The sequence below is a fragment of the Pollicipes pollicipes genome, unplaced genomic scaffold (genome assembly GCF_011947565.3).
Source record: "Pollicipes pollicipes isolate AB1234 unplaced genomic scaffold, Ppol_2.1 Scaffold_4219;HRSCAF=4965_pilon_pilon_pilon, whole genome shotgun sequence".
NCBI lineage: Eukaryota > Metazoa > Arthropoda > Thecostraca > Pollicipedomorpha > Pollicipedidae > Pollicipes > Pollicipes pollicipes.
This window is the reverse complement of record NW_023596448.1, coordinates 15075439-15102628: the sequence shown is the minus strand read 5'-3', so window position 1 is coordinate 15102628 and position 27190 is coordinate 15075439. Positions and strand designations below refer to the sequence as shown.

The 27190-nt window shown below is 46.4% G+C and overlaps 1 protein-coding gene across 1 annotated transcript; it reads left to right on the top strand.

Annotated features, from left to right (window-relative positions):
- Positions 1 to 5698: 5698 nt before the first annotated feature.
- Positions 5699 to 20836, top strand: LOC119095942 (potassium channel subfamily K member 18). Its single transcript, XM_037218798.1, has 8 exons — positions 5699 to 5804; positions 8103 to 8205; positions 14677 to 14840; positions 14993 to 15276; positions 15562 to 15682; positions 16273 to 16436; positions 19064 to 19134; positions 19595 to 20836. Exons 1-8 carry the CDS (start codon positions 5766 to 5768, stop codon positions 19963 to 19965), a joined length of 1317 nt encoding a protein of 438 aa, XP_037074693.1. The 5' UTR covers positions 5699 to 5765; the 3' UTR covers positions 19966 to 20836.
- Positions 20837 to 27190: the final 6354 nt, after the last annotated feature.

The following is a 27190-nucleotide window of genomic DNA, read 5'->3' as shown; positions in this document are numbered from 1 at the left end:
CTGTCAACGTTTTGTCATAACACTGCACTTTTTTCTCTCTTTATACCCCCGAGTGTATCCTTAGTCCGCAATAACTGCAGTTGATTCGAGTGTCACTGTTTGCTGTAAAGCCAAAGCGCGCTCCGAAAGACCCATTGTGCTAAACACCTGAGGGAAGAAAACAAAGGTATATTATAACTTTTCGTTGAATTTGCGTAATAGCAGCATGAAGTTTGCATATCTGTTTCCCTAAATAGTGTGCTACAAGCTTTCGTAGCATTTTCCACGAGCATTTTGACCAGAGTTATACTTAAGCAACACGACTTTTGGGGTTTGGTCCACTTTCTTTTCAATGTTAGGGAAAGGGGCTGGAGCCCCCTCAAACTGAATGCAATGCTAGACCACCGATTTTAACAAAATAACGAATTACAGACACCACAGACACGCACGTTGGAACAGTCAGGCAAATGGCAAATGCTACTTTCATAGTGATGAGCAGCGTGTCCAGTGATATTTCTCCAGCCGTAGCGGCTACCCCTATTAGAAGTTCTAAATCCTTCGTGAGAGGGATATCGAAAAAACCGTTGTAACCGATCTTGTTGACAACGCCGGGTCTGGCAATAAACAAAAAGTGGTAAAAAGGTGACATGCTTCTTTTAATGCCCATTCGCGCATAGGCGCTGGTTATGAGTAGTGTTAACGTGCTCAGTCCGACAGGCGTTTCTTGGTTGGTTGCACGTCGCACGGAATCGTTATTTGGTTCGTTGCACGCTGCACAGGCGGCACGATGTCTGGGATACATTATTTGCAAATGCACTGAAGTTGTGCTATTTTAGTAATTATCCTGCGACATTAAACACACTATTGTATGGGCTTCCTACGTCCGCCAACAATCAATGAACGTCCTGAGACGGCGATCGCCGCGTCTTTCAATCGATTTCATTGCTAAGGTGTGCCACTTTGGCATACAGACGATGAGTTATGCACTCTATCTTTAGAGCCCTGCCCTACTAATAACTCATATGTCATACGGATGTGCTGCTATTGGGCAAACTGGCACTTGCAGTAACCGATGTTGAAAACTTTTGTTCTTACGATGAGGTAATACATTAGGCGTGCCGGTTTCTGCGGCTATAATTTGACTTGTTTAAGGTGTAACTTAAGCTTGCAATGAGTTTGTATACATTAATTTGCCCTCCTGAAGTCGCGTTCGTCAAGTGAAAAAGGTTCTAACCTTCAGATTGCCTGCCTCATCTGGCTACCCATGCTGGATGGGTTCATTGCTGAAGTCTTGAGGCTATGCGTTTTGTATCATCTGAGCCGAAGGTTTCAAATCGGTTTGTCGAGTAAACAGGAGTTCTCTGCTGGTAGGCAGGTAAGTTGTGCCTTTATACGGAAGGGAGGGAAGTTGTGCAGAATTGGAAACTCAACGTTACTTGAATCCGTTTTTTTCTATACACCTCCTGCTAAATATTGGCAAAGGGTGGGGGGACTCGAGCCCCCAAAGCCTCCTTTCGATACGCGATGGATCCTGCGTTTCTGCCTTTCTATGTCGGTGTGTAAGTGCCCGAGCGGTGGAAACCTCGCGGTTAATCAGTGCCTACACTTGGTGCACTTTGGTGTCCTCTGTTTTACTGGCATCGAAATTTTAAAGATGCCCTACCGAATCTGAGTCTAACGGGCTAAACAGCCCCGGCCAAAGCCCTTCATAGTGACGCAACGTTCAGACCCGGTACAGAGCTGCCAGAATGGAACGCCCCCCCCCCCCCCCCTATGGTTGGAGGTGGCATTGGGAACGTTTTCGGTTTAGCAAAATGATGCTCCTGTGGATTGCTATGACTCGAGATGGGGGGTGCTAGGCCCCTCTCGTTATGTTTTTCACGTTCCTCGCGGCTTTTAACATTAACCACAGGGGAGCGCTAACCCCACCCCATTCTCAATCTCTACAGTGGCTTCGCAGACACTGATGTGCTATACAGATTTTCCGTGATCAGGCTCAGTTTTCCAGTGTTCACAGATGAACATTGAAATACACTTTGATGAGTGGTGTGGCTGGCTGCGGCATTGCTTCTCGTGAGACCTGCTGCTGCGCTGCGCCTCATGGATTCGGTGACTGCGCTGGCTCCAGCGAGGGCAGGGAAGGAGCTGGCTGCGTTGGGACCGGCCGATGCAACGATACTGGCATCGTCAGGGTTCGACCACGGTCGAAGGAGCTGGCTGCGCTGTGACCGGCCGATGCAACGATACTGGCATCATCAGGGTTCGACCACGGTCACCTGGCTTGTTCGAGCTCCGGCTGAGACTCCGCTGTGGTCCTGAACTAGGCTGCCAGAACACATACAGTAATCAATAAAATGAGGCTCGTGTGCCACAGAATGTGGCACGTTATCCACACGGCGACGGCATCTTGTACCACAAAAACATATTGCCAAGACCATAGTGCTTATGATTGTCATTGCACTGCGTCCGCGGTGCACGTCATACTGCTTTACGATCGCTTGCAATAACGTCGTCATTCGATGAGATCTTTGGCAGATCATCCTTCAAAGTTCATATACAGCTTGGTCCCGAATAGCTCTAATTTGCGTCCAAATCATGTTCAGTCATCAAATATTTGTGTCTCGGTCTCCTCTTCAGGTTCGACTGCAATCCGGGATGTGATTTTTGAAAATAAATCACTGTGCCTTTTTGCCAGAATCATTGTTTTATTATCATGCACTTAGTTGCACCATCTTGAAATTTGAAATGTTACAAAAGTGAGGCGTTGCTCGAACCCGTGCATCACTGGAAAATAGCGCAGCGCGTAACATTTTCAACTAATTCGAAGCATTCCTCGTCAAGATTTCAGCACTGTTGTATCCTGTGTCCGCACAAGCCGATGTTCTCAAATTTGCCCAGCCAGCCATCATTTGCTTTTCTGATTTCTTGTGTATAAAACGCACACTTTCATTAGCCAAAATCAATGCCTACTTTGGTGATATCGTAAATTTCACCCTCAAAGCAAACCCATGATATTTACACGCGTGGCTTTGGTATGGTTAGGTCACCCATGCCTCCTTTGCGGAGGATTTTCTGGACATATCATTTTTTGATCTAGTGGTATCTGATATCTACCAGTGCTTGCGTGTTTGCTTCGCGAGGCGGCAGAGCTGGATCCTTAAAAACGCATGGAAAGACTTAACATCAGTTCTCGATGCATTTTACACCATTCGTACGATTGCTTGGCCGATCCGTCCTCCGGCCGACAGGATACCCGGCGGGAACTGACTCTATGTGCTCTGCTGTGCTGTACTGTGTGCCGAACTGCATTGGCTGCCAGGGACGTACCTGGGTCATGTGGAAAATGCTTCTTATGCTGGTCAGTTTTTGTCAAGCAACATGCGGCAAATCGCTAACAACTGTGACGGACATCGGTCGGCGACCGCTTGCCCCCCACTCTGTCTGCACATGCATGTGCATACTGGCAGGCGGCTGTTGCAAAGGCCTGAAAAACTCCACTGCATCTGTTTTAGAACCAGTCGAAGCCCACAGTGGATTTGTTCATTGCTAGAACCTGATATAAACGCTGTCACAGTGCTTACCGATTTCGCGTCATATATTCACGCGCCGAGGTTGATGAGTTACACTAAAGCAGCAAACAGATGGTGCAGAATCATCCTTTGAAACACTTTTCTGAAACAAGTGCCCGATCTCCTTACTTAAACAAAATCAGCAATTGTCAAGCTCTCAAATGCTCCACTCCTAATTGCTACTGCAGCTGGTGTGATGTTACGCCTTTCAAAGCTTTGCAAAAACCGTACTTGCTGCTCTCCAGACCCCAGATCTTCCTAAATTCACCGCTGTCACTTGTCAACGCTGCTGTATTTTTTTTAGTCGAAACACTGCAGTGGTTCCAAACCCAATCCCACAAAACACTAGGTATGCTCTTTTGACGTTATATAACAGCTGCATTTCATGTGCCCTTTCACTGCGTCCTTTCTAAATTATTGTTCGCTCAACATGCGTGGTTTTCTAAGTTTTCTAAAATCAAGAGGTTAAAGTAAAGCGTTAGATCGTCACTGTGGTTGACCTTTTTCGCTGCAACAAATGAATGAACTTAAGACGTATGGCGGCTGCTGGACGACGGCAACATAACGCCGGCATTTCGTTTTGTTGGACCCGGAATGCCCGCCGGCGACAGCGACCGGTAGCATTTTGACAGCGCAAAAATGCCGAATTCCGATCCTTAAGGTCAAGTTGATGTTTGAACGGGACGGTACACAAAATGACGGATAAATGTACGGTAAACACAGGCGACGAATCAGTGCCTGCGGTTATATGAAGTTTGTCACGACCTATGTTACGGTTTCGACGGCAGCGTATTGTATTTAGCACCATTTTCGAAACGCCGACCTGTCCGCTTTACTCGACGACTACTGTTGCACCCGTACGTGGTAAAAACTCGTCTTGACCATATGAAATGCAGACGGTATGTTCATCGACGCTCTTAAATTGAACTCGTGCCTCCACTCGCTTTGGCTGCCGAGCGATAAAATAAGACATGATAAACATAAGGCAGGGCGAATGCACCCTGACCGTTTCTCCTCACGTGGCACTTGGACGTGCACGACGACCGCATCTCTGGCACCATGTGATTCCCCTTTCGATGGTCTACCGAGTTGTGCCAATTTTGTGTCGCCGTTCGCACCGAAATGTGGTCGTGGCTTTGAACGGCTGCTCGTCGGGTTTGTCACCGGTTACTTTTTAGGCCGCCCGTGCTCTCCCAATGGGTCCGAAACGACCCTTACGGCGCGTGTTACAGCGACTCCCGGACCGCAGCGGATCGCAAGCTACCTGTGGAAGGCCGCCTCCTGCGACCGAGCGTCGTGTCCAAACTTCCCCATTCAGAAACCCATAGCTTGGCCTGGACAGGACACAACGCCAAATGGAACAGACGGCTAGACAGACAGACGGGCAGACCAGACAGACGGCTAGACAGACAGACGGGCAGACTAGACAGGCGGACAGACCAGACAGGCGGACAGACAGACTGGACAGACGGCTAGACAGACAGACGGCTAGACAGACAGACGGCTAGACAGACAGACGGGCAGACTAGACAGGCGGACAGACAGACTGGACAGACGACTAGACAGACAGACGGGCAGACCAGACAGGCGGACAGACAGACTGGGCAGACGGCTAGACAGACAGACGGGCAGACCAGACAGGCGGACAGACAGACTGGACAGACGGCTAGACAGACAGACGGGCAGACCAGACAGGCGGACAGGCAGACTGGACAGACGGCTAGACAGACAGACGGGCAGACCAGACAGGCGGACAGACAGACTGGACAGACGACTAGACAGACAGACGGGCAGACCAGACAGGCGGACAGACAGACTGGACAGACGGCTAGACAGACAGAAGGGCAGACCAGACAGACGACTAGACAGACAGACGGGCAGACCAGACAGGCGGACAGACAGACTGGACAGACGGCTAGACAGACAGACGGGCAGACCAGACAGGCGGACAGACAGACTGGACAGGCAGGCATACCCTGAGGATTTTTTTTAGATGGTTACCAGACTCCAACGCCAAATGGAACAGACGGCTAGACAGACAGACGGGCAGACCAGACAGGCGGACAGACAGACTGGACAGCCAGGCATACCCTGAGGATTTTTTTTTAGATGGTTACCAGACTCCAACGTTGTTCTTTCCTTTATTTCAGGTTTACCAGACGCTAAGACAGACACCGCGTGGACGGTTCCGGGGTTCGACTACATTAATCCATCAAAATGAGTATTAAGGATGGCAAGTCCGCTCCGCAACCGACGGTAAGTTAAACAAGATGGCCACCATTTTTAGACCATTTTGAACAAACATATGAACATATGTTAGAACACAGCATATGCACGTATTGAGTACTGATACAGTCTATACTCCATTTCATATCGACTAAGTGAGGTGGTAACCTATCTTTAACAGCACATATTTTGTATGCCTGCGCGTTTCGTTTCGTTACCTTACTTGTTCTTATCAATCGCATAAGCAACGCACTTCTTGGAGGTAATATTAAGCATGTAGCCGTGTTGCTAGAGGATAAAGCTGCGTGGAAACAGTCTTAACGCAGGTATTCTCAACGCACCGGTGACCTATTAGCCAAGATCGCTCTTGCCACTTCTGGCAAAGGCAGCAAATAAGCTGGTGGCGGATTAGTTGATCACATGCCGCACAAGAAGCCATCTTCTCTCTCCAGCGCAACACGGCTTTCGCCGTTTTTTTCCGACGGACGTTTTTTTGGCCCTGCTTCATATTGCTGGCACAACCTTTACTACAATGCATGCTGATCACGTGACGTTTCCATGCCTGTCGTATTTAGCAAAGACCTTCAACTGTGTCAACCACTTCCGGCTTCAGAACCGTGCCAAAAGCTCCGGAGTGTCATCCCCGTGAGTCGACGTTTATATAGCTCCCATTCTGAGAGGCGGGGATCGACACAATCCTTTCTTCGCTGACAGTTTCCTGAGAATATCTATTGAATATGTCGAGTTACTGCGCCCTAAGTTTAGGTAGCCTTTATGCCACTCATTGCGCGTGTTTCGACACCAAACACCGTTACATTCACAGAACTTACATCGCAACTTGCGCTAAAAAAGCACGTTGCTGCGTGTCGGTGTGCTCAGAGTTAAACATAGCTCATGCCCGGGCGAGTTTAATGTTGCTATGTAGGAGGGTTTTGTCCATATTGACATGTTTAACTGGAATAGTTTGTCATGAAAAACCGCCCTTTGATCTGGCATGGTGATGTTGATTGTTGCTCTAACATCCAAAAATGTGTTACCAAGCACGAGATGTCGTGAGCAACCCATTGTTGTTTCTTTTCCGCGAGGCTCTATCTTTTTTGGTTTAGAAACGGTAGGGAGATTGCGCGTCGCTCCCTTTCTTATTAATCCGCGTTATGAGAAAGGGAAAATCAGGGCGAGGGTGTAAGAACTTTCTGGAGCCAATCCGTGGTCGTACGATGTCTGCAACCACCAGCGGATGGAGCTGCGCACATTCAAAGGTCGTGCCTCGGCCCACTTCTCTTCTGGACCTGGACCTCTGGACCACTTCTCATCTGGACCGTAGTACAGTGCGGTACGCCGAGAACTGCCAGCTCTTCGTAACCGGCAATCCTGCTGATATGAACACTTCATTGTGCATATGGAGCAAGAGCTGAATACCTCCAGCCTTTGGGTTAGATGCAAACGGTCCGAAAATCGGACCTAGATAATGATCATTGGCACAAGGCCTCCTCTAAGGATATCAATATTTGCCCTGAACGTTGATGGCAAGTCGGTAAAGTCTGGTCAAAAGGAAGAAGATTAGTGTAGTTTTTAGCACTACTTATTGTGCTTCAAACAAATAGACGAGGTTAAAAGAACATAGACGGGGATTCTTACAGTTTGTGCCACCAATGTCATCTTGTGCGAGATGATGCAGTTAGTTGTTCGCGTAGTAACATCACTTGTTTTATCCCACATAACGCACTTTTGAGCGTAATATTTGCAAAGAGAAAGAGTAACAAAAGAAGGTTGGAAGCTATTGCAAATTCTGCTACACTAGTTATCACTAATCTACACGAAGACGATCATGTATCACAAGCTTAAGCTGTTATACACTTAAGTGCGTAATGCAGCAAGAACAGAAGTCCCCGTGAGTTTCGCCGCCTCTCCTCGAAAAGTGATATCATCTATGGATGAAAGTATGTGGGAAAACGATTGGCTGTAAATGTCACTTGCTGGGTCCGAAAATCACAACTAGATTTGACCTTGAGACGTCAAGAGGTGAAACTCGGTCTCTCCGTATGTGAAAGATTCATCGTCCTTGGCAATTTTCAACACCAAGGCAAAGGGCATGGTCAGTAAGAAACGAGAGCCTTATTATTTCGATAATAATGTTCGATATGTACGCTATTGATGGTGTTATACACTTGAGCATGAGCTATTCATATGATGACACATGCTCCTAGTAAAGCGTCCTTCCCAGTGTAACCTTTCTTACTAAAAAAGGGTAATTGATCAGTTGAACTGATCAGATGTGCCTGTACTGTGGTCCACTAATGCTACACACAAACCTGGATAATGTTCCAGCCGAAGCCACCGGAGGAGCCGAAGCCGTTGCACGTCCGGCTTCTCAAGTTCCTCTTCGGCCACGTTGGGATGTTCCTCCTGGTGGGCACTGTGGCGGCGGTCGGTAAGCTCACACTTCCCTTCTTCTCGCTTTGACTTCACTCCTTCGATGAGACAATCACAGCGTACAGCAGCGCGCCGATACAGGCCATCACGTGACGCTCGCGTGGCGTTCACAAGACAGTCCTCGCGTATAGCATAGGTGTCACGCAAGGCAAAGTTGTGACGTGCAAGTCACATTTTTGTACAGCGATACAAAGCGGTAAGCTACAAAGCTATAGAGCGATGCAACAATACAGCGGCATTCATCGATATGAGATATTAACGAAAGCTTCAGCCCAAGCGTAACAGCATGTTAGTCATATGGAGGCCTAATGTTCGCCCCATGGCAGCTTCATAGGTGTATCATGTCAGCCTCAAAGACGTGCCGTGGCGGTCAAATGTGTGTCACATTCTAATCACTCATAACGCACACCAAAGCCACATCTGGCAGCTCATTTATCTGAAGGCAATGGCCATGTGATGGTTCTCTTGAGGGCCCAGAACAGTCATATACCACTAAGTATCAATAAGATGGCAGTCATATGGCAATTGCACGACGTGCAAATGGTGGCTGCGTGACAGTCACATGGCGTCGACATTTCATTCCCATCGGGGTTGAAGATAAGTCGCATAGCTATCGCATGGTAGTTCCATGCCAATCACAGAAACGTTGCATGAGGACTTGATGTCACGGTGATATTGTTGGCCAGTGTCACAGTGATGTGGCTGTCCAGCGTCACAATCACGAGGCCTTGGTTTGAATCTTGGTCACAGTCACGAGACCTCTGAAAAGAGACTCGTGATGAGGTATTTCGGAGAGAACCAAGAGCTAGCTACTTTGGACCAAAGACTGAGGTTTGTTTTCTACGCCGTTACCCAAGAACAGGTAACCAGAAGTGCCCCTCCCTCAATCCCAGCGACGCAGTAAACCGTACGTTAACACCAGAAAACAAAATCAAGTCGCGGCACTCCCAGCTAGGAAGATAAAACAAACGCAAAAAAGCAGGCGAAGAGGTGGAGCAGACCCGAAGGAAATGCGTTATGTGATAGGTAGGGAAAAATCATAGATGAGAAGGCTTAAAGTAGTCATTAGCCAAAGTCAGCTCATGACTGCCCGCTATAACCGTCCAATAATCTACAACCACTCAATTCACCGTGTTAGTAAGGGCTATACGGTCACAAAAGTCGGAGGGGGCAATTACCTGGTCATTTTTGTGCTGGGTTTTGAGCTGGATGTCCAGGGAGTCCACCCAGCTAAGCAAAGCTTGTTGCTGGGAGAATTCCCGGAGCCAGCGCCGTGAATGTGGGTATATGTGCATGACTTAATATCATAAATTTATTATGAAACAGGAAGGAGGTTTAATATGAAGTGCGTTGGATATGTACAGCACAAATGCTGGCAATGTCTTCAAATATGTTGGTTACGTTAATATGTATTCACGAAATGCTTCCGGATGATGTTCTTAACGATGTTTTTTTATACAGAGATATCAGCTATTCTTGGAAAATATGAAACCATAATGTCGTTCCACAGCTTGGGGCTAAGGCAAGATGCTGTAAATAGTCTCTAATTACGATTAGAGAAAGGTTGGTCTAAATGTTTTGCTCGCCTCATATCCATGCCATTGGATTCGTAGAGATTGTAAATTAAATGGAATGGTGCAGGGAGCTGTGAAGTTAAAAATTTGTGCATCCCAATTAACATTTGGAATTTAGCAATATCCGAGAGCTTCAAAATTTTGTATCGTTTAAAGATCGGCTCTGAGCTTTGTGGAGGATACACATATTCTATAAGACGCACATTCTAACCGATCTAGTTGAGAAGCATAATTTATACCCCAAATCAAGCAGCAGCAATTTAAATAAGGAAGAATCAAAGTGTTATAGAGTAGATGTGACGTTGTTTTATCAATAAAGTACCTAACCCTTCTTATTATTCCAATATTTCTACTTACTACGCTTGCAACATAATTAGTGTGGCTTGTAAATTTAAGGGATTTTTCAATCATTACACCAAGGTATATAATTTCTTTTTTCTCTTCAATAGGTGAATTATGAATGCGCACATTTCGTTGAAAATGCGAAGAAAGGGTTGTGTAATGCTGTGTGAATGTTTTTGATAGTTCAGGGAAAGAAAATTAGCAGCAAACCAAGAAGTCATTAGAAGCAGAAGCGTATTGACATTGTTTTGAAGTTCAACAATACTTCTATTTTTGAAAGCAATCGCAGTATTATCAGCGTAAGACAGACAAATCATGTTACTGCTTAATTTTGGTAGGTCATTTATGTACATTAAAAAGAGAATTGGGCCGAGAATGGATCCTTGGGGTACCCCCATTGTTACGTTTTTGATTGTTGATAGATAATTCCTGATTTTTACACATTGAGTTCTGCCAGACAAATGTGAAGAAATGATTTCATGAGATTCTCGTCGAATACCATATTTAGTAAGTTTACGTAGAAGAAGGTTTATGTTTACAGTGTCAAAGGCTTTTTTCAAATCTAAACACAAACCTAGCACGCATTCCCCGTTTTCAAAAGCCTTAGTGATAGTTTCCTGCAGAAGAAGAGTTGGCATGTGAGTACTCTTGTTCTTCTGAAATCTGAACTGATTTTGGTGAATTAGGTGGTTTTGGTTTAGATGAAGGACGAGTCTATTATATATAAGTTTTTCGAGAATTTTGGACATAAACGGCAAAATACTGATAGGTCTGTAGTTATTTACAAGTTGCTAGTCCCCACTTTTAAAGATGGGTTTAATCACGGCTTTTTTGAAAATGCCTGGAAATATCCCCGAGGACAAACAGCTGTTGAAAAGATGGAGAATTACTTTGAGTATAACCTTACAAGATAACTTGAAAATTTTTGAATTAATTTTGTCGACTCCAGCTCCGACGTTGTTAAGCCCATCGATGAGAAGAATCAATTCCTGTTCATTAGTGTGTGTGTGGGGGGGGGGGCAGATCCATTTCATTTTCTACATTTGTGATGAGTTGGAGGGGGTCGAATGATGATTTAGGAATCTTGTCTTTTAACTGTTGTCCGATCTCACTGAAGAAGCGGTTAAATGATTCTGAGATGTCCGGATCGTCTGTGATAATTTTATCATTAGTCCCAACAATCCAGGTTGGATCTGCATCCTTTTTTTGTTTTGAATTGATGAGAGTGTGCAATGTTTTCCATGTTTCCTTGGAGTTCCCAGCATGTTAAATGAATTCATTGCTGTAGTATTTCTTTTTGGCTAGCCCAAGAGATGTAGTAAGAATGTTACGGTAGGAAGTGTATGCTGCATTATTTTGGGGACTGGGATTCTTCAATTTCTGTTCAAATAGCTTGCTTTTATGAGTAATTGGTAGAAGAAGTGCAGGTGACACCCATGGTTTGCGTGAGCTAGTTTTTCGAGAAATGTGCCTTGTGTAAGAAAACCTGGTGATCCCGGCATTGTAAATATACACAATTTAATTTGCAATAGCATCAGGTTCTGGCTCATTTTTAATATCAACAAGATGATCAACAAGGAATTGTTTAAATTCTACCAGCCTTCTGTAATCAAACGTGGTAATAGGTGTTCGAACATCAGGGGAGTGTGGGTGTGAGGCATAGTTCATGGAAGCAAAAATTGGGAAATGATCAGACAAATCATGAAGGAGAATGCCTGTATGCATCACTTTTGATAAGATGTTGCAAAATATGTTACTTAGAAGAGTACATGATGGATAGCAAGATCAGGTCTATAGACCAAAGTTTGGACGGAAGTCCCCAAAAGTTGAGTTGACACCATTTATTTGTCATCCGGGTGATTTGTGAATAGAGGTGCAGCCGTACCTGTTCTTCCTTGGTGGTGATACTCTTCTGGCCCGAGTTCGTCCTAGTGACTTTTGGAGGCTCGGATTCAATTGTATCGGTTCACGTGACGTACGAATTAGCCACAGAATAGTATTAACCGATGCATAGTTGTTCCATCGAATGACTAAAAAGGAACGTAGTTAGTATTATCTAGCGGTACCCAAACGCAGCAGGCTACATAAAGTCGACACATACAACATAGCCCAACACAAATAGTTTCAAATAAGGTAAGCTCTCAGGCAGCTTTTTAAGTTTTAATTGTAGAAATTATTCAAAGCCTAGATTAAAACTTTTCAAGTTAAGGGTGGGAAGTCAACTAGAACCGCTTTTGAACCAGGGTTGGAGTAAACAAAATTATCGCAAAAGATCGCACGGGAGTGAAAAATTCAATTCACAGAAGCTGGAACTTGGGGCAATGTGGCATGTTCCAGCACACAAGAACCCACATTTCACGTTGCCGTGGACGTAATATCATAAACATGACAAATCTGTTCTTGTGTTTAGCGTTTTAGGTCGTTGCAGAGGAACTCAATGTTTTGATGCTGCACCTTGTTCTTGCCTTCCACTGGTTTATTTTAACACAAAACAAAGCAAATAACTCAAACAACAAATACTCAACAAGCCTAAAGCATTCAAACCAAAAAGTATTGCACTTCTGCACATCAACGCATCACCATATCAAACACAACAGACATACCTCTGGCTTCTGTCAAGATGGGGTCAGAAAGCACAAATATTATGCCACTGTTTCTTACAAAATAACACTGCTTATTTCCATGACGGTAGCCAAACTAGGCCTAACCTAAAGCAGCCTTGCCTTACTTCATCCTGTCTAACCTATTTGCATCACAGCAGGATATGTGTCACTGATTATTGTAAAATTCCCACTGCTTCTCACCATGTAATTAAGCAACCTAGCCTAGCCTAGAGAAGCCCATATTTTGAACACCATCTCAGCTCACCTCACCTATATCTCAACAGCAGCAGTTGTGTTTAAACTTGTGTTTTAGTTCAATTCATTTGTGTACGCTTGTTAACACCAACAAAGGTGGCAACACACAAATCAAAACCTCTCAAATCGCCTTGAACAGCTTATTCTGATTGTCATGGTTAGCCTCTGTCAAGGGCAATGTGAGTATGCTCCACAACACTATCTCCCTTTCCCAATTACAACATAACTTATACATGGCCACAAAACTAGTTTTGCCGCCTGCTTTTTCAGCTGTAGCAAAGGCGTCCGTTTAGATCTGGTTATTCATATTTAATGACACCAAGTTTAGGACGTTGGCTTAACATTTTAAATGGGATAGTCTGACTACTTCCTAAAATCTACCTGATATTATAATTGGTATACAGCTTAAAGCATTTTCGTGTTAAAAATATAGTGCATGTCTACATTACAGTCACTTGCCAGCCAGCAAGCCATGTCAACCATGGACCACATCTTGTGAAAGCAGACGCGAGGGACCACTTCAACAAATTTGAGGCAGGTTAACAGGAGTATGAAACAAAATAACTTAATGGCATGCCTTATGGCATCATAGTTTGCCTTATGAACAAAACGCGATGGATTAAAACAGAAACTGGATAAATGCAGTTACAAATCATATGTTCAAAGCAGGCAAGGTTAGCAATTAGTTGCTCCACAAGAGAAACTTACTGGCATCTTAAGGGCAGGCTTCTTTCTGCTCCCACACAGCAAAGGTTGGTATCTTTCACATGGCCTGATGACAGACAGGATCATCCAACCCACCCACGAAATACGGATATCAATCATGCTAACCAGCCTACAAGATTCAAAAGTGAGATAAGTAAGAGGAGGTCCGCATGATAAAACAGTTCCGAAGGGCAGAATTCCACTACCAAACACTCCTGTATTACCTGCGTCTGATCTGTGCCAAAGCCATGTACGGCAGGATAATGTAGCATGGTGAGGTGGTGAAACTCGAATAGCTAGGATTTATCATTACTGAGCCCCGCTACGAAGCAAAAAATAGCTATCTGAGGGTTCAATAGAGCAAAAATGGCTGTAACAATCAGTTTCGTGCTTCAAATTGTCTCTTTCATTCCCTACAAATTGTTCACTTCTGGATGCATATCAGACATGTCTGGGCACCCGGCGAACTAATCCAATTTATATAAGTTTCGTGGAGCCTTGTCTACGGTTCATGGTGCGAAGTAAGTTGGGATTTGGATAACATCTTAACACCTGGGAAAGGGAAAGATAGGTTTGGTATTTGTGGTTAGACAATATTAGGTAGGAGTGAAAAATTCACACAAAATATGGGGACAAGGAGCGAAAAATTTATCCCCAAAGGGTGCTGCTTTACACCCAAAGTTGGCAAACCTAGGACACCGCTATTGTGTTGTTACAAAACTGAACATCACAGCTGCGTAACCTGGGGTCGCATGGGGTTTGAGGGCTAAAAGTCCTCTGCCTGCCAACATGGCAAGTAACGGCTTCGACTACGCGCGTTACGAGCATCGTACAACGTGGAATCCGATTTTTTCTTGCACCTGACAAGATCACACTTTTGATGACAATTGAGACCAAAACGCAGCCAACGGCAAAACTTCAACCCGCGACCTTCCATGCAGAGGTTTGACCTCTCGCCTTTGAGTATGGAAGCCGCTTCATGTGTTGCAGGGGCGTGGGCGTTTGTATGCATCGAGAGGGATTCCGAGGAGCAGCGATTCCAAGTGAAGAGGACTAAGGCCAAGGACATGGGAGACGCCATGAACTACTTGACCTCCTACTGGTGGCACCTGGCTGCAGAGCCAAACCTCACCTACAGCAAGTGGGAAAGAAAGGTGAGACTGCGTCATGTCCAGAGTGTAGCAATTACTTCCTTCGAGTTCAGGTCGTTGTTTGTTTCCAACGGGTAGTTGTGTTCTTCGTTTTCTTCTTTCTTTATAGCTATAGTCTGTAACATCCCCACAGATCACACATGGCTCCACCACAGATCAAAGAGCACTTGGGAACCATGGAGGAATTCATCATCGACGCGGTTGAAACCTACAACTACGACGGCACGGTGGACGGCTGGACGTACGACTGGACCTTCTCGAAGGCGTTGCTTTTCACCATCACCATCATGACCACCATTGGCTACGGACACATTGCACCGAAAACTAGCAAAGGCCAGATGTTCACCGTCAGCTACGCTATGATCGGCACGCCACTGCTCCTCGTCTTCCTGGCCAACATCGGAGACGGCATGGCCAGCGTGTTCACCTACACTTACAGGTCGGTGGTGGATGCCAGGCTGGAGTGAGGTGTGTCTGGTCTTCTCACTGTTATGCTCAAGCAATACTATCATTTGCGCATGATATCATGAGACTTGTGCATCAATAGGATACAAGAGTTCATTTGTCACTATTTTATTGAGCCAGTAATGCCTTTATTCGTGAGACAGTCTGAAAGGAGACAAGATCGGCGTTCCTTCTCCCCTTTTTTTCGCATGGTGAAGGGCTCTTAATACCCCCCGAGGCTAGCTACCCGACCCTTCTGACCTACAACCTGGACCCCCAGCCGCCTGTGCTGCCGATGGTGTCGCAGCACGCGCTATCAGTCTGAAAGGGTCGCCGGAAAGAAAACCAAAAGATTGAGCGATGACACGGTGGGCAAGGAGCCTTACATGCCAACTGACGAGGTTCGTTTGCTGCTCATTCTGCTTAATTGCTAACTTCTGCTGCACCTGTTGTTAGCCATGCACACTGCGGGACCATGACCGAGCACTCGTGACATATGACTGTCAGTATTTCTTGTATCTTTCTGGCTAAACGACAGCGCAATTCAGTTTCCTTTTGAAACCCATCGCCGGACGCCATATCATCCACCACGTCATGAGTTTTCGCCAGGGCATGCATCCGTCTACGCATCGCTTAGCCATTATGCTGCAGTGCAATGCACATGATAGAGCGACGTTAACCTACATCCGCTTCAGGAAAAGCCGGAGTTTCCGCATGTTGGGTGGTCACGTGACTGAGCTTTAAAGCGTCTCATGCGAGGCCAACTGACCGCAGTATGCATACCGTTGCCCCATCTGTTCGTCGCTCCATACATGACGCCTATCTATTTTTTGCCTCGGTTTACATATACGGTTAAAGAAGACGAAAAGGAGCTCTGGCTCTAGGTCAATAACAAGGCCGAATGTTTTCTTGATTGTTGTGCAACGAACGGCAACCCGTCGTCTTAATTTGTGCAGTCTGACCTCCAAACCTTCCGGCTGTTCTCCACCAGGTGCAAGTCCCGATTGTGATCACTCTGGTGCTCATCTTCGCCTACTTGGCTGTCGGCGCTCTCATCTTCACCAATTGGGAGGGCTGGGAATTTACTTCCGCCTACTACTTCAGCTTCGTGACCCTCTCGACCATCGGCTTCGGCGACATGGTGCCGGGTAACAGGTGAGATCTGTTGACGGTCGACCAGGCAGTAAAAATGCCTTTGATATAGATAAGACAGTGGCAATAGCCCTATTCCTGAGAGAAAACCCAGCAGAATGGAGATATAGATGGTTTTGCCCACGTGACGCCTCTCTCTCTCTCTCTCTCTCTCTCTCTCTCTCTCTCTCTCTCTCTCTCTCTCTCTCTCTCTCTCTCTCTCTCTCTCTCTCTCTCTCTCTCTCTCTCTCTCTCTCTCTCTCTCTCTCTCTCTCTTCTTATAGATAGGTTTACCAACATGACGCTTTTCTGTCTTGACATTTTGCAATGGCAGCTGGATTTAGACCTAGCCTATCTATAAAGTCATTCTCCTGGTTTTTCTCCCAGGAATAAGGCTATTACTACTGTCTTATCTATGTGAATAACGTTCCTCGCCAATGCACTGAACAACTGTCGTTGATATGACCAAAACAAAGACGACCACTGCTGGTCACGGAGCGTCGTCTTAGAAACTATGGCATGAAGGTAACCAGATTGCCGCGACTTAAACACCATCCACAAGGTGCCTTTCCGAAGGGGCCGAGTTGCAGAATATAACGTCAGCCAATGGCAGCTGGACTAAGACTTATGTGAAACGATTCTGACACAGTGAAGTGGATTACCGGAAGTCTTACAATGTGAGATGCTTGGAGCGACCCGTACGTATGTTGAGGCTGAAGAGAATTTCCGGAAAAACTCTTCAAAGTTCCAGCAGCATACTGTTTGCTAAAAATATGGACTTGGGGAAACCACTTTTCTGAAGCTCACGAGATTTGATGAAGGTGCTGTGGCCCGATCATGCATCGTCGCTTAGACGGGCAGCGCTTGAACTCATCAGGCTCTAAATATATCTGAAATCATTTGGTTTGTCTTATAAAAGCAACGGCCTTGACTTGTTTCGAATATTCCGAACCACGTACATAGGAGGCCAAAGTTGGGCCAATCCAATAAAAAAGGCCAGTTCATTAAATGGAGTGTCCCACCCTGAGGTCATGTTTCAGTAATACAATCCGGTAACACCTCAGGAGCATTAAGTCTAATAATTGCATCGGGCAGTGACACAGAGAGACAAACAATGTATGGTAGGAATATAATTTTAAGTATTTTCGAGAACAAATTACATTGTTAACCCTTAAAATTAGCACTACATTTCTTGCTTTGTTGTAAGCCCCAGAGTATATCACGAGACTGAGCCATTTGCTTGTGTCGCGACCACCCTCGTTATGACGACGGCAGAATCTATTAAGGCCCGTTGTCAGTTGTTACAGGATGGAGGTACTATCTACGACCGGTTTTACCTCGCATTGCGGGCCTGCACGCTTCAAAGTAGCACCCCTTCAAAGATGAATGACGTCGGTACAGTCTAACGTTTGCGGTTGGCACAGCGGGCGGCAAGGACCAATTACCGAGAAGTGCATCGGTTGAAGTTTGAATCAGTGTGCCTGTTTAGGCCATGTGATACTTCGTTTCCCGAAGCCAAAGTGCGCTTCGAAAAGAGCCTCTGCGTTTAACGCCATAGTAGGGGAAAAGGAGAGAAATAAATGTCATAGAGCAACGCTCCGCCGAAGTAGCGCGATCAGAGCCACATGTTGGCGTATATTTTTCTATAAACAGGTTGGTTCCAGCTTTCGTAGAATTTATTACACAAACATTTTAACAAACAGCTTTTGCAAACAGTACAGAAAACAATCGTTGCAAAAAGGAAGGGAAATGAGATGCGTTACTGTCATAGTAGTGGGCATGGAGCCTGATGTAATTTCTCCCGCAAAAATGGCTACATCAGATAAAAATTCAGAGCTATTCAGTGCTTTAAAAAAACTGGCACCGCCGACAAAATTGGACGTGACTGATCTGATGCTACAAAAAAGTAATCACAAGGCTGCATACGCAGTTCAATGGAAAGAGGTCTTAACCATTATCAGTCCAAGGACATGGGATGCTCTGCCGTCCGTTTGTAGCTATCCACTTCATGGATTAACAAAATACGTGGCCACCTAAAATTTGTCCATGGGCCTGCGTAGCGAAGCTTTTTTTTACACTTTCTGCTTGTGTTGTGACCAGTGTTAAGGGGAATTCACACATTTGAAGATGTTGAATGAAGTATCAGATATAATAACAAGTATCACTAATAACTATCCGTTTACTTTGAAATGGAAAAGTGTGCGCTAGACAACACAATCTATATGCTTAGTAAATATGTTCCACACTCTGTCAATGCCTGATTACGTCACGGTCTCTTCTACAACATTGACTGGGAGTCAGCTGACGGTCGTCGTATCTCGAAAGCGTGCTCACCAACGTCATATATGAATGACTCGACAATTTGGCTCTTTGGTATTGAGCGTCGCACAACCAATGGAATGGCATGATATGAATGACGTTATATGAAGTCAGGGATGCCTGTGTGACGTCAAAATAGTCGCTCTAAAGAAGTCAGCACATCTTCGCGGACGTGAAGCTAAGAAACTATATGGGCTCAAGTCTGTGAGGGCTGTGACAAGGTTGTGAACTGCACTAAGGGATATTCAATATGACTGTTTGAGTTCCAAACCCCGTGCAAATGTGGAACACTGCTTTAAATACTGAAGCAACGTTTACTTCTCCTATTTCAGTTTCTTGGACAGAAAGGACGGTTTCATGGCCGCTGTCAAAATGGGTGTGACCATTTGCTACTGCCTAATTGGTGAGCATTGCCCTTTGTCAGAAGCCACCAGCCGGTCCAGATCTTACTGAACTCTGCTCTCATTTATTTGTTTGTCAGAAGTAGTAACGCAGTCACCATGCTGAAGGCACCTTCAATCTCATAACTACCACTGTTCGCAATCACTGCACAATGACGGAATTCACATTGTGCGACGAACATGTACCATCACCGACATCAGGTTTTTGAAGACGTTTGCCAGTCTCCAATTCTCTGCCTTCAAAGCGAGCATGCGCACCGCCAACATTGGACTTCACCGTGATCTTCAAAGCGAGCGTGCGCACCGCCAACATTGGACTTCACCGCGACCTTCAAAGCGAGCGTGCGCACCGCCAACATTGCACTTCACCGTGATGCATTTGGTGGTCCCATGACATATGCCCCGCACGACGAACAGAACTCCGGCATGCAGATGCTGATGATTTTTCTCTCCCACGCGCAGGCATGGCTCTCATCAGCATGTGCATCCAGATGATGCAGGAGCAGATCACCACCAAGGTGCGCTGGGCCGGCCTCGAACTGGGCCTGATTCAGTCGGAGGAGGACCAGCGGAGGGTCGTGCGGATGCGCAGGACCAAGCGCGGGGCCGTTCCAGAGACTGACTACCTGGCCGACGATAGCCTGTCCCGTCCCGTCACCAGCGAGAAAAGGCGAAGGCGACGCAAGAAGCGCAGGGAGGCGGAGGCGCTCGGCGACCTAGAGGGAGGGCGTGGGCACGAATCCCAGCAGCCTCCGCCGCAGGCGCCGATGCCAGCACCACCTCGGGCACCTGTCAGCGACGACAGCAGTGATGACATCTTTAACCTGGCCTGAGGTCTCCTGTAGGGGAGGCGTGGTGTCAGAGAAGGGAGCGAGGTGATGAGCGCCCCCTAGTGGAATGTTTAAATTTGTTAACAGTTGTTCCGGACACCTCAAATTCAATAATTGTGTAAAAGTCAGTAAGATGCCACTTGGCTCATCTTATCACTACCTTGCAGTCCTCGGATTCTGAAAGCAGTTTTGACGATATTTGTGCCTTAAGTTGCTTTTGCATTGGCTAGGACTGTGATATGAAGCAATCGCCTCGCACGAGCCAAGCTAGCTACGAAGGGCGATGACAGCACGGACGCCTGGTTTCACTATGAACCCTCTGTGTCTTAGCCGTTGCCCAGCTGTTGTTATACTTGGCTGTAGTCCACACGTCATTTTCAACGGAAGTATCTGCGACGTGAATGACCCATGCATGAACTTGGCCTTGACCCTGGCAATGATCCTGTTGAACTTGGCCTTGACCCTGGCGATGATCCTGTTGACTTCGATTGCATACGTGTTCCCTCGTTTGAACCTATGCGCCGCTTTTCCGTTGATCGTCTGTGATGTTTTGACTAACGCTTGCACCCAGCCCGCCGGGCTGGGTGCGGGTTTAGCCCTGACCCCGTGACCTTGGCAACTGAAATTCACGGCCAAGATCACGCGGTTACCCAGCATTAGTGGCTTCGGCGATGAGTCAAGTCCACACCCCAGGGAAGTGCAGGTATTCTCGCGTCTGGGGATGTCAAATGTACACGTGCCAAATGGGTTCCGACACCTCCGTTACACGAGACCTTCTTCTTCTCTTGTGTGACGATGGTGCTTCGTTGAACCCTCTGCAGTCCCCTGGGGTAGGTTCTGTCTCCGCTTGCTATAGCCAGTGATTGCTTGTTCGCGTGCGGTATCGGCTGCGATGCCATTTACTTGTGTGATAAAAATAAACCGAGATGGTCTAGGATATTAGTGTGGTCATTATCACAGGTTGGTACATGCAAGAGGATTAGAGTTCTTCATGGATTCAATGTTTAGGATCCGGTCCAATCAAGTTCGGCTAGTCCAGATCCAATCCGCCTGCCAATTCACTTTTCCCAGATTTCTCAATCCAACCCGATTCGATCGGACTTACCACAAACAAATTATCAGAAAGAAAAATCAACCAGACAAAAAAGGTCATGTCATCATATCACAGCGGCGAAAACCACCTCTGGTTTCAATGAACATGAGCACATTAACTATGTCATATTCCAGGTTAGGCGCAACAACCCACACACGCCACTCGGCAGTTTCAACGGCACCCATTTCACAAGCGCGGGACAACGCTCATTTGGTATGTTTTCCCAATGACTAAAACGGCCGTCTTACCTCATATGCGACACCTTAGGTGTGCATCCGTTCTCGGACACACCAGCTGACAAAACGGCCTCAACCACGACCATTATCTCCAGCTAGATTTCCGGTCACGTCAAAACTGCCAGTAACGCGCCCGACTGGTCCCTTGAAGGCGCCAGCAGTTCTCAATCATACGGGAAAAGGAAACAGTTGCGTCAGTTTTGAAGCCCATTATAGATATCACAAAAACTACCGAATCTCCCTTATTTTGCCTGTGATGAAAAAACGGAAACTTTGTTTGCAATTGTGCATCGCATGGCGCAACGACACATTTGAGCAGTTAAAAATGTTGTTTTTCCAGCACGGGTGGATTTTGCCCGTCATCCAACATCTGCCATAACCGCTGGTGGTTTGACATCTTATAAACATGCGAGCCACTTGCCAGCAAAGACGCGGGCAATCCCACAAGCCACTCCAAATCTTACCAAATTTTCAGTTGTGGTGTGAATGGAAGGTCTTAAGTGGCATGTAAGGCCATGTTGATTTCATGGCTTTTTGTACACTGTCTTGAACCTTCTAAATCATAACAGGAGAATCACTGGTATGCAAATGCATTGTTGGTGTGCACTTTGTACAGGGCTTATCAAGTGGGAGTGGAATAGATAGGACGCAAATAAATACGCAAATAAATACTTACCTAATGCCAAAGGCTTAGGCCGGATGTAAAGTGCATCGCATGGATCGCACTCCATCTAATTCACGTCAAACAGCTAACTGCTGAATGAGTAGGCTACCTTTGGTCCCTGACTGGAGAGGCCAATATGTTTGTTCTTTGAGAGACATTAATGGGGGGTGGGGGGGGGGGGATGGTAGAAAACTATCTGTGAGGGTACAACAATCTTTGTTTTGGCAGATACCAGAAAATGGAGTAGCTGAAGCGGCATGAAGAAGCAGCAGCAAGCAGCAAGCAGCACTTCAATTGAAGCTGGTGTTAAACTCATGAACTTGGCCAATGATTATGTGAACAGAAACTGTGGTGTTGACATGGAGTTCATTTTTTATACTTCCCTGACATGAGATGGATTTCAAAATTCGGTAGCCTGCGCTCTGCCAACAAAGCATGCCCTTGCCCAGTATTTCAAATCTGAAATGTAATGTCATCCACTGGGGCTCAATGGGATTGGTGACGAGATCAGGAGGTATGGCAGCTATCCTATGAAAAGACAGATTATTTGGTTATCAGTCATCTTAGTTGGCCTGGAAGGAATGACGGATCTAGTTTTTCATAGCAGCATATATATATATATATATATATATATATATATATATATATATATATATATATATGTATATATATATGTGTGTGTGTGTGTGTGTGCTTGTTTATATATATATATGTATATATATATATATATATATATATATATATACATGTGTGTGTGTGTGTGTGTGTGTGTGTGTGTGCTTGTGTTTGTGTGCATGTATATGTTGTGTGTCACTCGTTGGTATTTAGTTGTCAATGTTATCTGTTTATCAAAAAATTTGTTTGTGGAATATGTGGCTGAGTTACGTTACATGTGACCTGTTTGTGCATTCCTTCGAATTAAAACTACCGCATTTTCTCGGAGTTGATATATTCTTGCAGCATTTCAGGGACTTTTTAAGATATTTGATGCTTATATCCGTTGGATTGATATTCCACTCGTTCAATCCGTGTGAGCGGGCAGATCTGAAGATCCGTTTCGGTACTAATTTAGGATTTGGTGGAAACTTCTGTTCCTGTCCAATGCGGCTCGCAGATTGACCCAATCCGCAAAGAGCTCCGAAAATAATGTTTCAATGATCGACTAAAATTCAGTCGCACAAAACGAAACTATGGGCTTCTGTGTGTGTGAAGTTTATGAGAGGCACGTTTTGGGGTCAGTTGGAAAGAAGTGGAAGCTTATGAGCGTTCAGACATTGTCTTATACATTTGGTTTGCCTACGAATAATGTTTTCACTTTTGCACAACGCGGCAGCTGATCACTATGCACAGTATGGCAGGTTACTGACATGCGAGCGCCGCTCGTCAGCATGTGCGAGCCAGCGCCATTTTTGACAGCAGTAGCACTAGCACATTTGTGACGAAAGCAATGGCATTTTAGGTAGCTTTACGAATATATCAAGTCACCATATCCTCATCGCATTGAATGAATGTTTCACATGAATCTGGAAAGCACGGTGGGCGTCCTCACAGTGGGCTTGTATCGATGCAAGAGACAGTCAGTAGTGGTTTAATGATAGCGCTTCAGCGACAGGGACAGGGGATTCATATGACGCTTGTGGTATTTCGATGCATGTCGCACAAAATGGGATTGTCGAACAAACTCAGGCACGCATTTCTGCCTGACGTGATGGAGTATCCCAACCGCCAACTTGAGCTCCATGAGCATATATTTGACAGGCTGTAAGCCCGCAAGCAGAAGAACCAATGCTTCGTAAACAGGCAGAGCCTTGGGTACTAAAGTAATCTAAATTTTGCCCGCAAATGCCTTCATTTAACGTACCTGAGATGATAAGATGTTACCATTCACCGCATGAAGCAGTTTGTCCAGTGCCGGAAGAGCAAGAGGTGTTGGACGGCCGGTAAACAGGGTAAATCAGCATGCATGTTTAAGGTAGCACAAAAGTGTGTTAAACGCAAATTCAATGAAACAGTGGGGGTTCGGTTAGAATTGCTGCTCCCCACCATGTTGAAACGGGGGGGGGGGGGGTTCATGGCCCGCTTGGACCCACTGACCCCACGCCCACGTCTTGACCCTCTGTGACATGCCTAAGAAACAGCGTGTGGATGTGACAACTAGGCAGGTATCTAACTGGCCGGCGTATTCACGATGCTGTTTTTTCGCAACGGACTTCTCTGTGGCTGCAAGATTGAGGGCCTGCGGTAGAAGCCAGGAAGGGCCATGGATGTCATGGCTGGATTGTTCTACAGGTGTATGTTGATGCCAAACTAAGAAAACCTTTTCAGTAGATTTTGGATAGCCACTCAACCATGGCTATCACTGCTCATATCGTTGTGCCGTCTTATGCATGGACGAAATCGCGTCTCTGAGATTCGGGAGAATCAGGATTGGAGGCGATAAGTGGAATCTGAGGAGGGTGAAAAACTGACTGTAACAAGAATTTTTCTCCCCGATTAATAGCCAGCTCCAATAGAAAGCTGGGTAAAAAATCAAGGGCTGCTACGCCTTGCGACAACTATGTTTTTGAATGTTTGAATACCAAACCTGTCGTAAATTTCATCATATTCGCTGCGGAGCCGGTTGCTGTGAACAAGCAGGTCCAGAACAAGCCAAGCACGTTTGAAAAATTTTACTCCATCACAGGTAAAATGCTTGGGATGGACCAGGTAATGCTTGTAGGCATTTAAAGTTTGAACAATTTCAAATTATTTGGGTCGCAAAGGGTCGGCTGTTGGTGTCGGGAGGTTTCTGGGGCGGGGTGCGAGCGCTGCGCTGCTGCCCGGTCGTCGCTGGATGTTTGTGCACCGTCGGCTACCTTAAAGGGGATGTTTCATATTTGACGACATTGAAACCAACATCAGATATGATGAAACAAGCCCACTTATAAATATTAGCATGCTTTTAAGTGGAAAAGACTGTTTTTAAACAGCACAACTCTCTGTTCAGCAAATGCGCTACTCAACATGTCATGCTTTGATTACGTTGTACCCCGAACAACATTGATTGAGAGCCAGTTGACTGCCGTTGCCACTGGAAATCTTGTTCACGGGCGCCAGATATAACCGCCTTGACAATTAGACTTGTTTTGGCCTTGATTACTGCATGGCTCACGGATTGGCAGAATGCGAATGACTTTATTGTAACGTCATGAATGCCAAGGCGACTGAATACTCTCCCGAAATACTCTTCCCAATTTTTCCGGCGTGTAGCTCAGAAGCTTAAGTGGCCTAGATCTTAAGAACAGCAGGACTGTGGACAACACCGAAAGGTCTTCAAGATGGATATTTCAGTTCAAAACTGCAATAAATGTCGAACACTCCCTTTGGCCACGACTCTGCACCTCCACATTTAAGCTAATCATGACTTTTAAACGGAACACAACCGAACCAGATGTATGGCTGGTACGACCCAAGTGGCAGGGACCCCACAAAACCGGCGAACAACATTGGCACGGGCCCGCTGGATAACAGGACTGGGAGCCCCACCCTGGCCTCCTTAACTACTCCCACAGACTTCATGCATTTGACACCCCGCCACGCTCACTCCAGGCAAACACATCTACTGGTGCCCACGTCACCCCACTCATTCTTGGCTCGCGCACGGATGGGATCACCACACCCCCTCCGCCTGTCCAGCACCTTGACGTTTTAATCGGCACGTCTGCGCAAGTCCTCGCGAGCGAAGTTAAATTTATGTCATGCCTTTTAAACACCCACCGAAACCACGTGCATGCCGTATTGAAAACATATTATGTTAGTTCATCAGCTTGGCACCGACGCAACTTTGGGCCAACGTCAGATGTTTGTGGCTGGACGACGAATCGTTCCCTCGCCTGCCCTCCAGGGCGAAGGCTCCCTATTTGGACGACGCTCCCCGCGTCTCGTCCACGGTGGCGGCCCAGCATTCCTTCAGCCACGCCCACCGCTCGCAGCTTTCCGCTGCCGCGCACGCTGCCTCTGCGCCTTCGCCCCCCGCCTGCCCTGCCGGAGTAAGCTTTCCAAGGCACCGCCCAACGGCGCGTCCCTCAGAGGCCTAGGGGTAGACAGCGCGCCAGATGAGACGATGGAGCCTTTCGGCAGACAGCGAGAGCCCGACGTAACCTACGTTTAGGCCTTACGGCATCCACGGCCGGTACGCTCTGGATACTCGGCCTGACTGGCCTGTCCGACGGCCTGTTCCCTTGTCGCCCTTCATATATGCGTTGATGGCAGATCTGTATCTGTACAGAATATCCCGCCATCAAGATATCATAAGCCGGGAGTACACTACGTCGGAAGAGAACGGGCTCTGTCCCGTTCTCTGCATTCTGCATTCCGGGTGGTCCCAACTGGTCCTTGATCATACGATGGTCTATGCCTCTTCATGCCATCACGTCTCAAGTCAAGTGAGAGACAACTAAATGAGTCGATGGTTTCAAAGTAACAAAGAACGAAACCCCGCCCTCGGGTCGCTCTGCACACAGACATCTATCTAAGAGCAGGACTGCGGTCGCCTGACTCCTCAACGCTGGCCATAGCCGAGCCGTACTGCTCGAGTGCGTTCCGCGCCCATCACCCTTCGGTTACGATCCCCGTATGATTCGATCTTCGGGAGAGGATGGCGCGTCGCGCATCAGACGAAAGTCCGGCAGTCCGACGGGAGCTGACCCCGTCGATTCCGACGGCATACATCCACTTCACTGTGTTCCCTGTTAACACGCGCTCGGGTGGGGGTCAGATTGATCCCCCAAAGGTTTTTACCAAATGGTTTCCGAACGGCGCGGCATAGCCGCGCCAAAGTTTGCATGACTGTAGGAAACTGAATAGTGGCTCGTCTGGAATAACAAATTATGATGTACCTTGCATGGGCGTTGACCTATGGCAGGTCAAAGTCAGGCCGTGGATTCGATTCAGCGAAGGCAATTTCTAGGGAATAGCTCAATCTGAATCGACAACAGAGTGCTAGACGAGGCCACACACCTCTGAGATACATTTTTAGGCAACACAACAATTTAATTGACCAGTTACAGCGACCTAAGGTCCGGTTGTGAATGTAACAACAACGTCAAAATCAACCTGTTCTCTAGGGATTGCTGTATGGGGTAGTTTCTGGTGCTCATGTCGAATTTATTGATAACAGGAACCACACTACACACCTTTCATAGACTTCTTAAAGGCCAGAATAGTTCACTGACCTAGAAAGACCCATGTCAAAGT

Coding starts and splice junctions, on each gene's coding strand:
- LOC119095942 (XM_037218798.1), top strand. CDS start 5,766: ATGAGTATTAAGGATGGCAAGTCCGCTCCGCAACCGACG. Junction 8,206..14,676: donor GGGCACTGTGGCGGCGGTCG/GTAAGCTCACAC, acceptor CATGTGTTGCAG/GGGCGTGGGCGTTTGTATGC. Junction 19,135..19,594: donor CATTTGCTACTGCCTAATTG/GTGAGCATTGCC, acceptor TCCCACGCGCAG/GCATGGCTCTCATCAGCATG.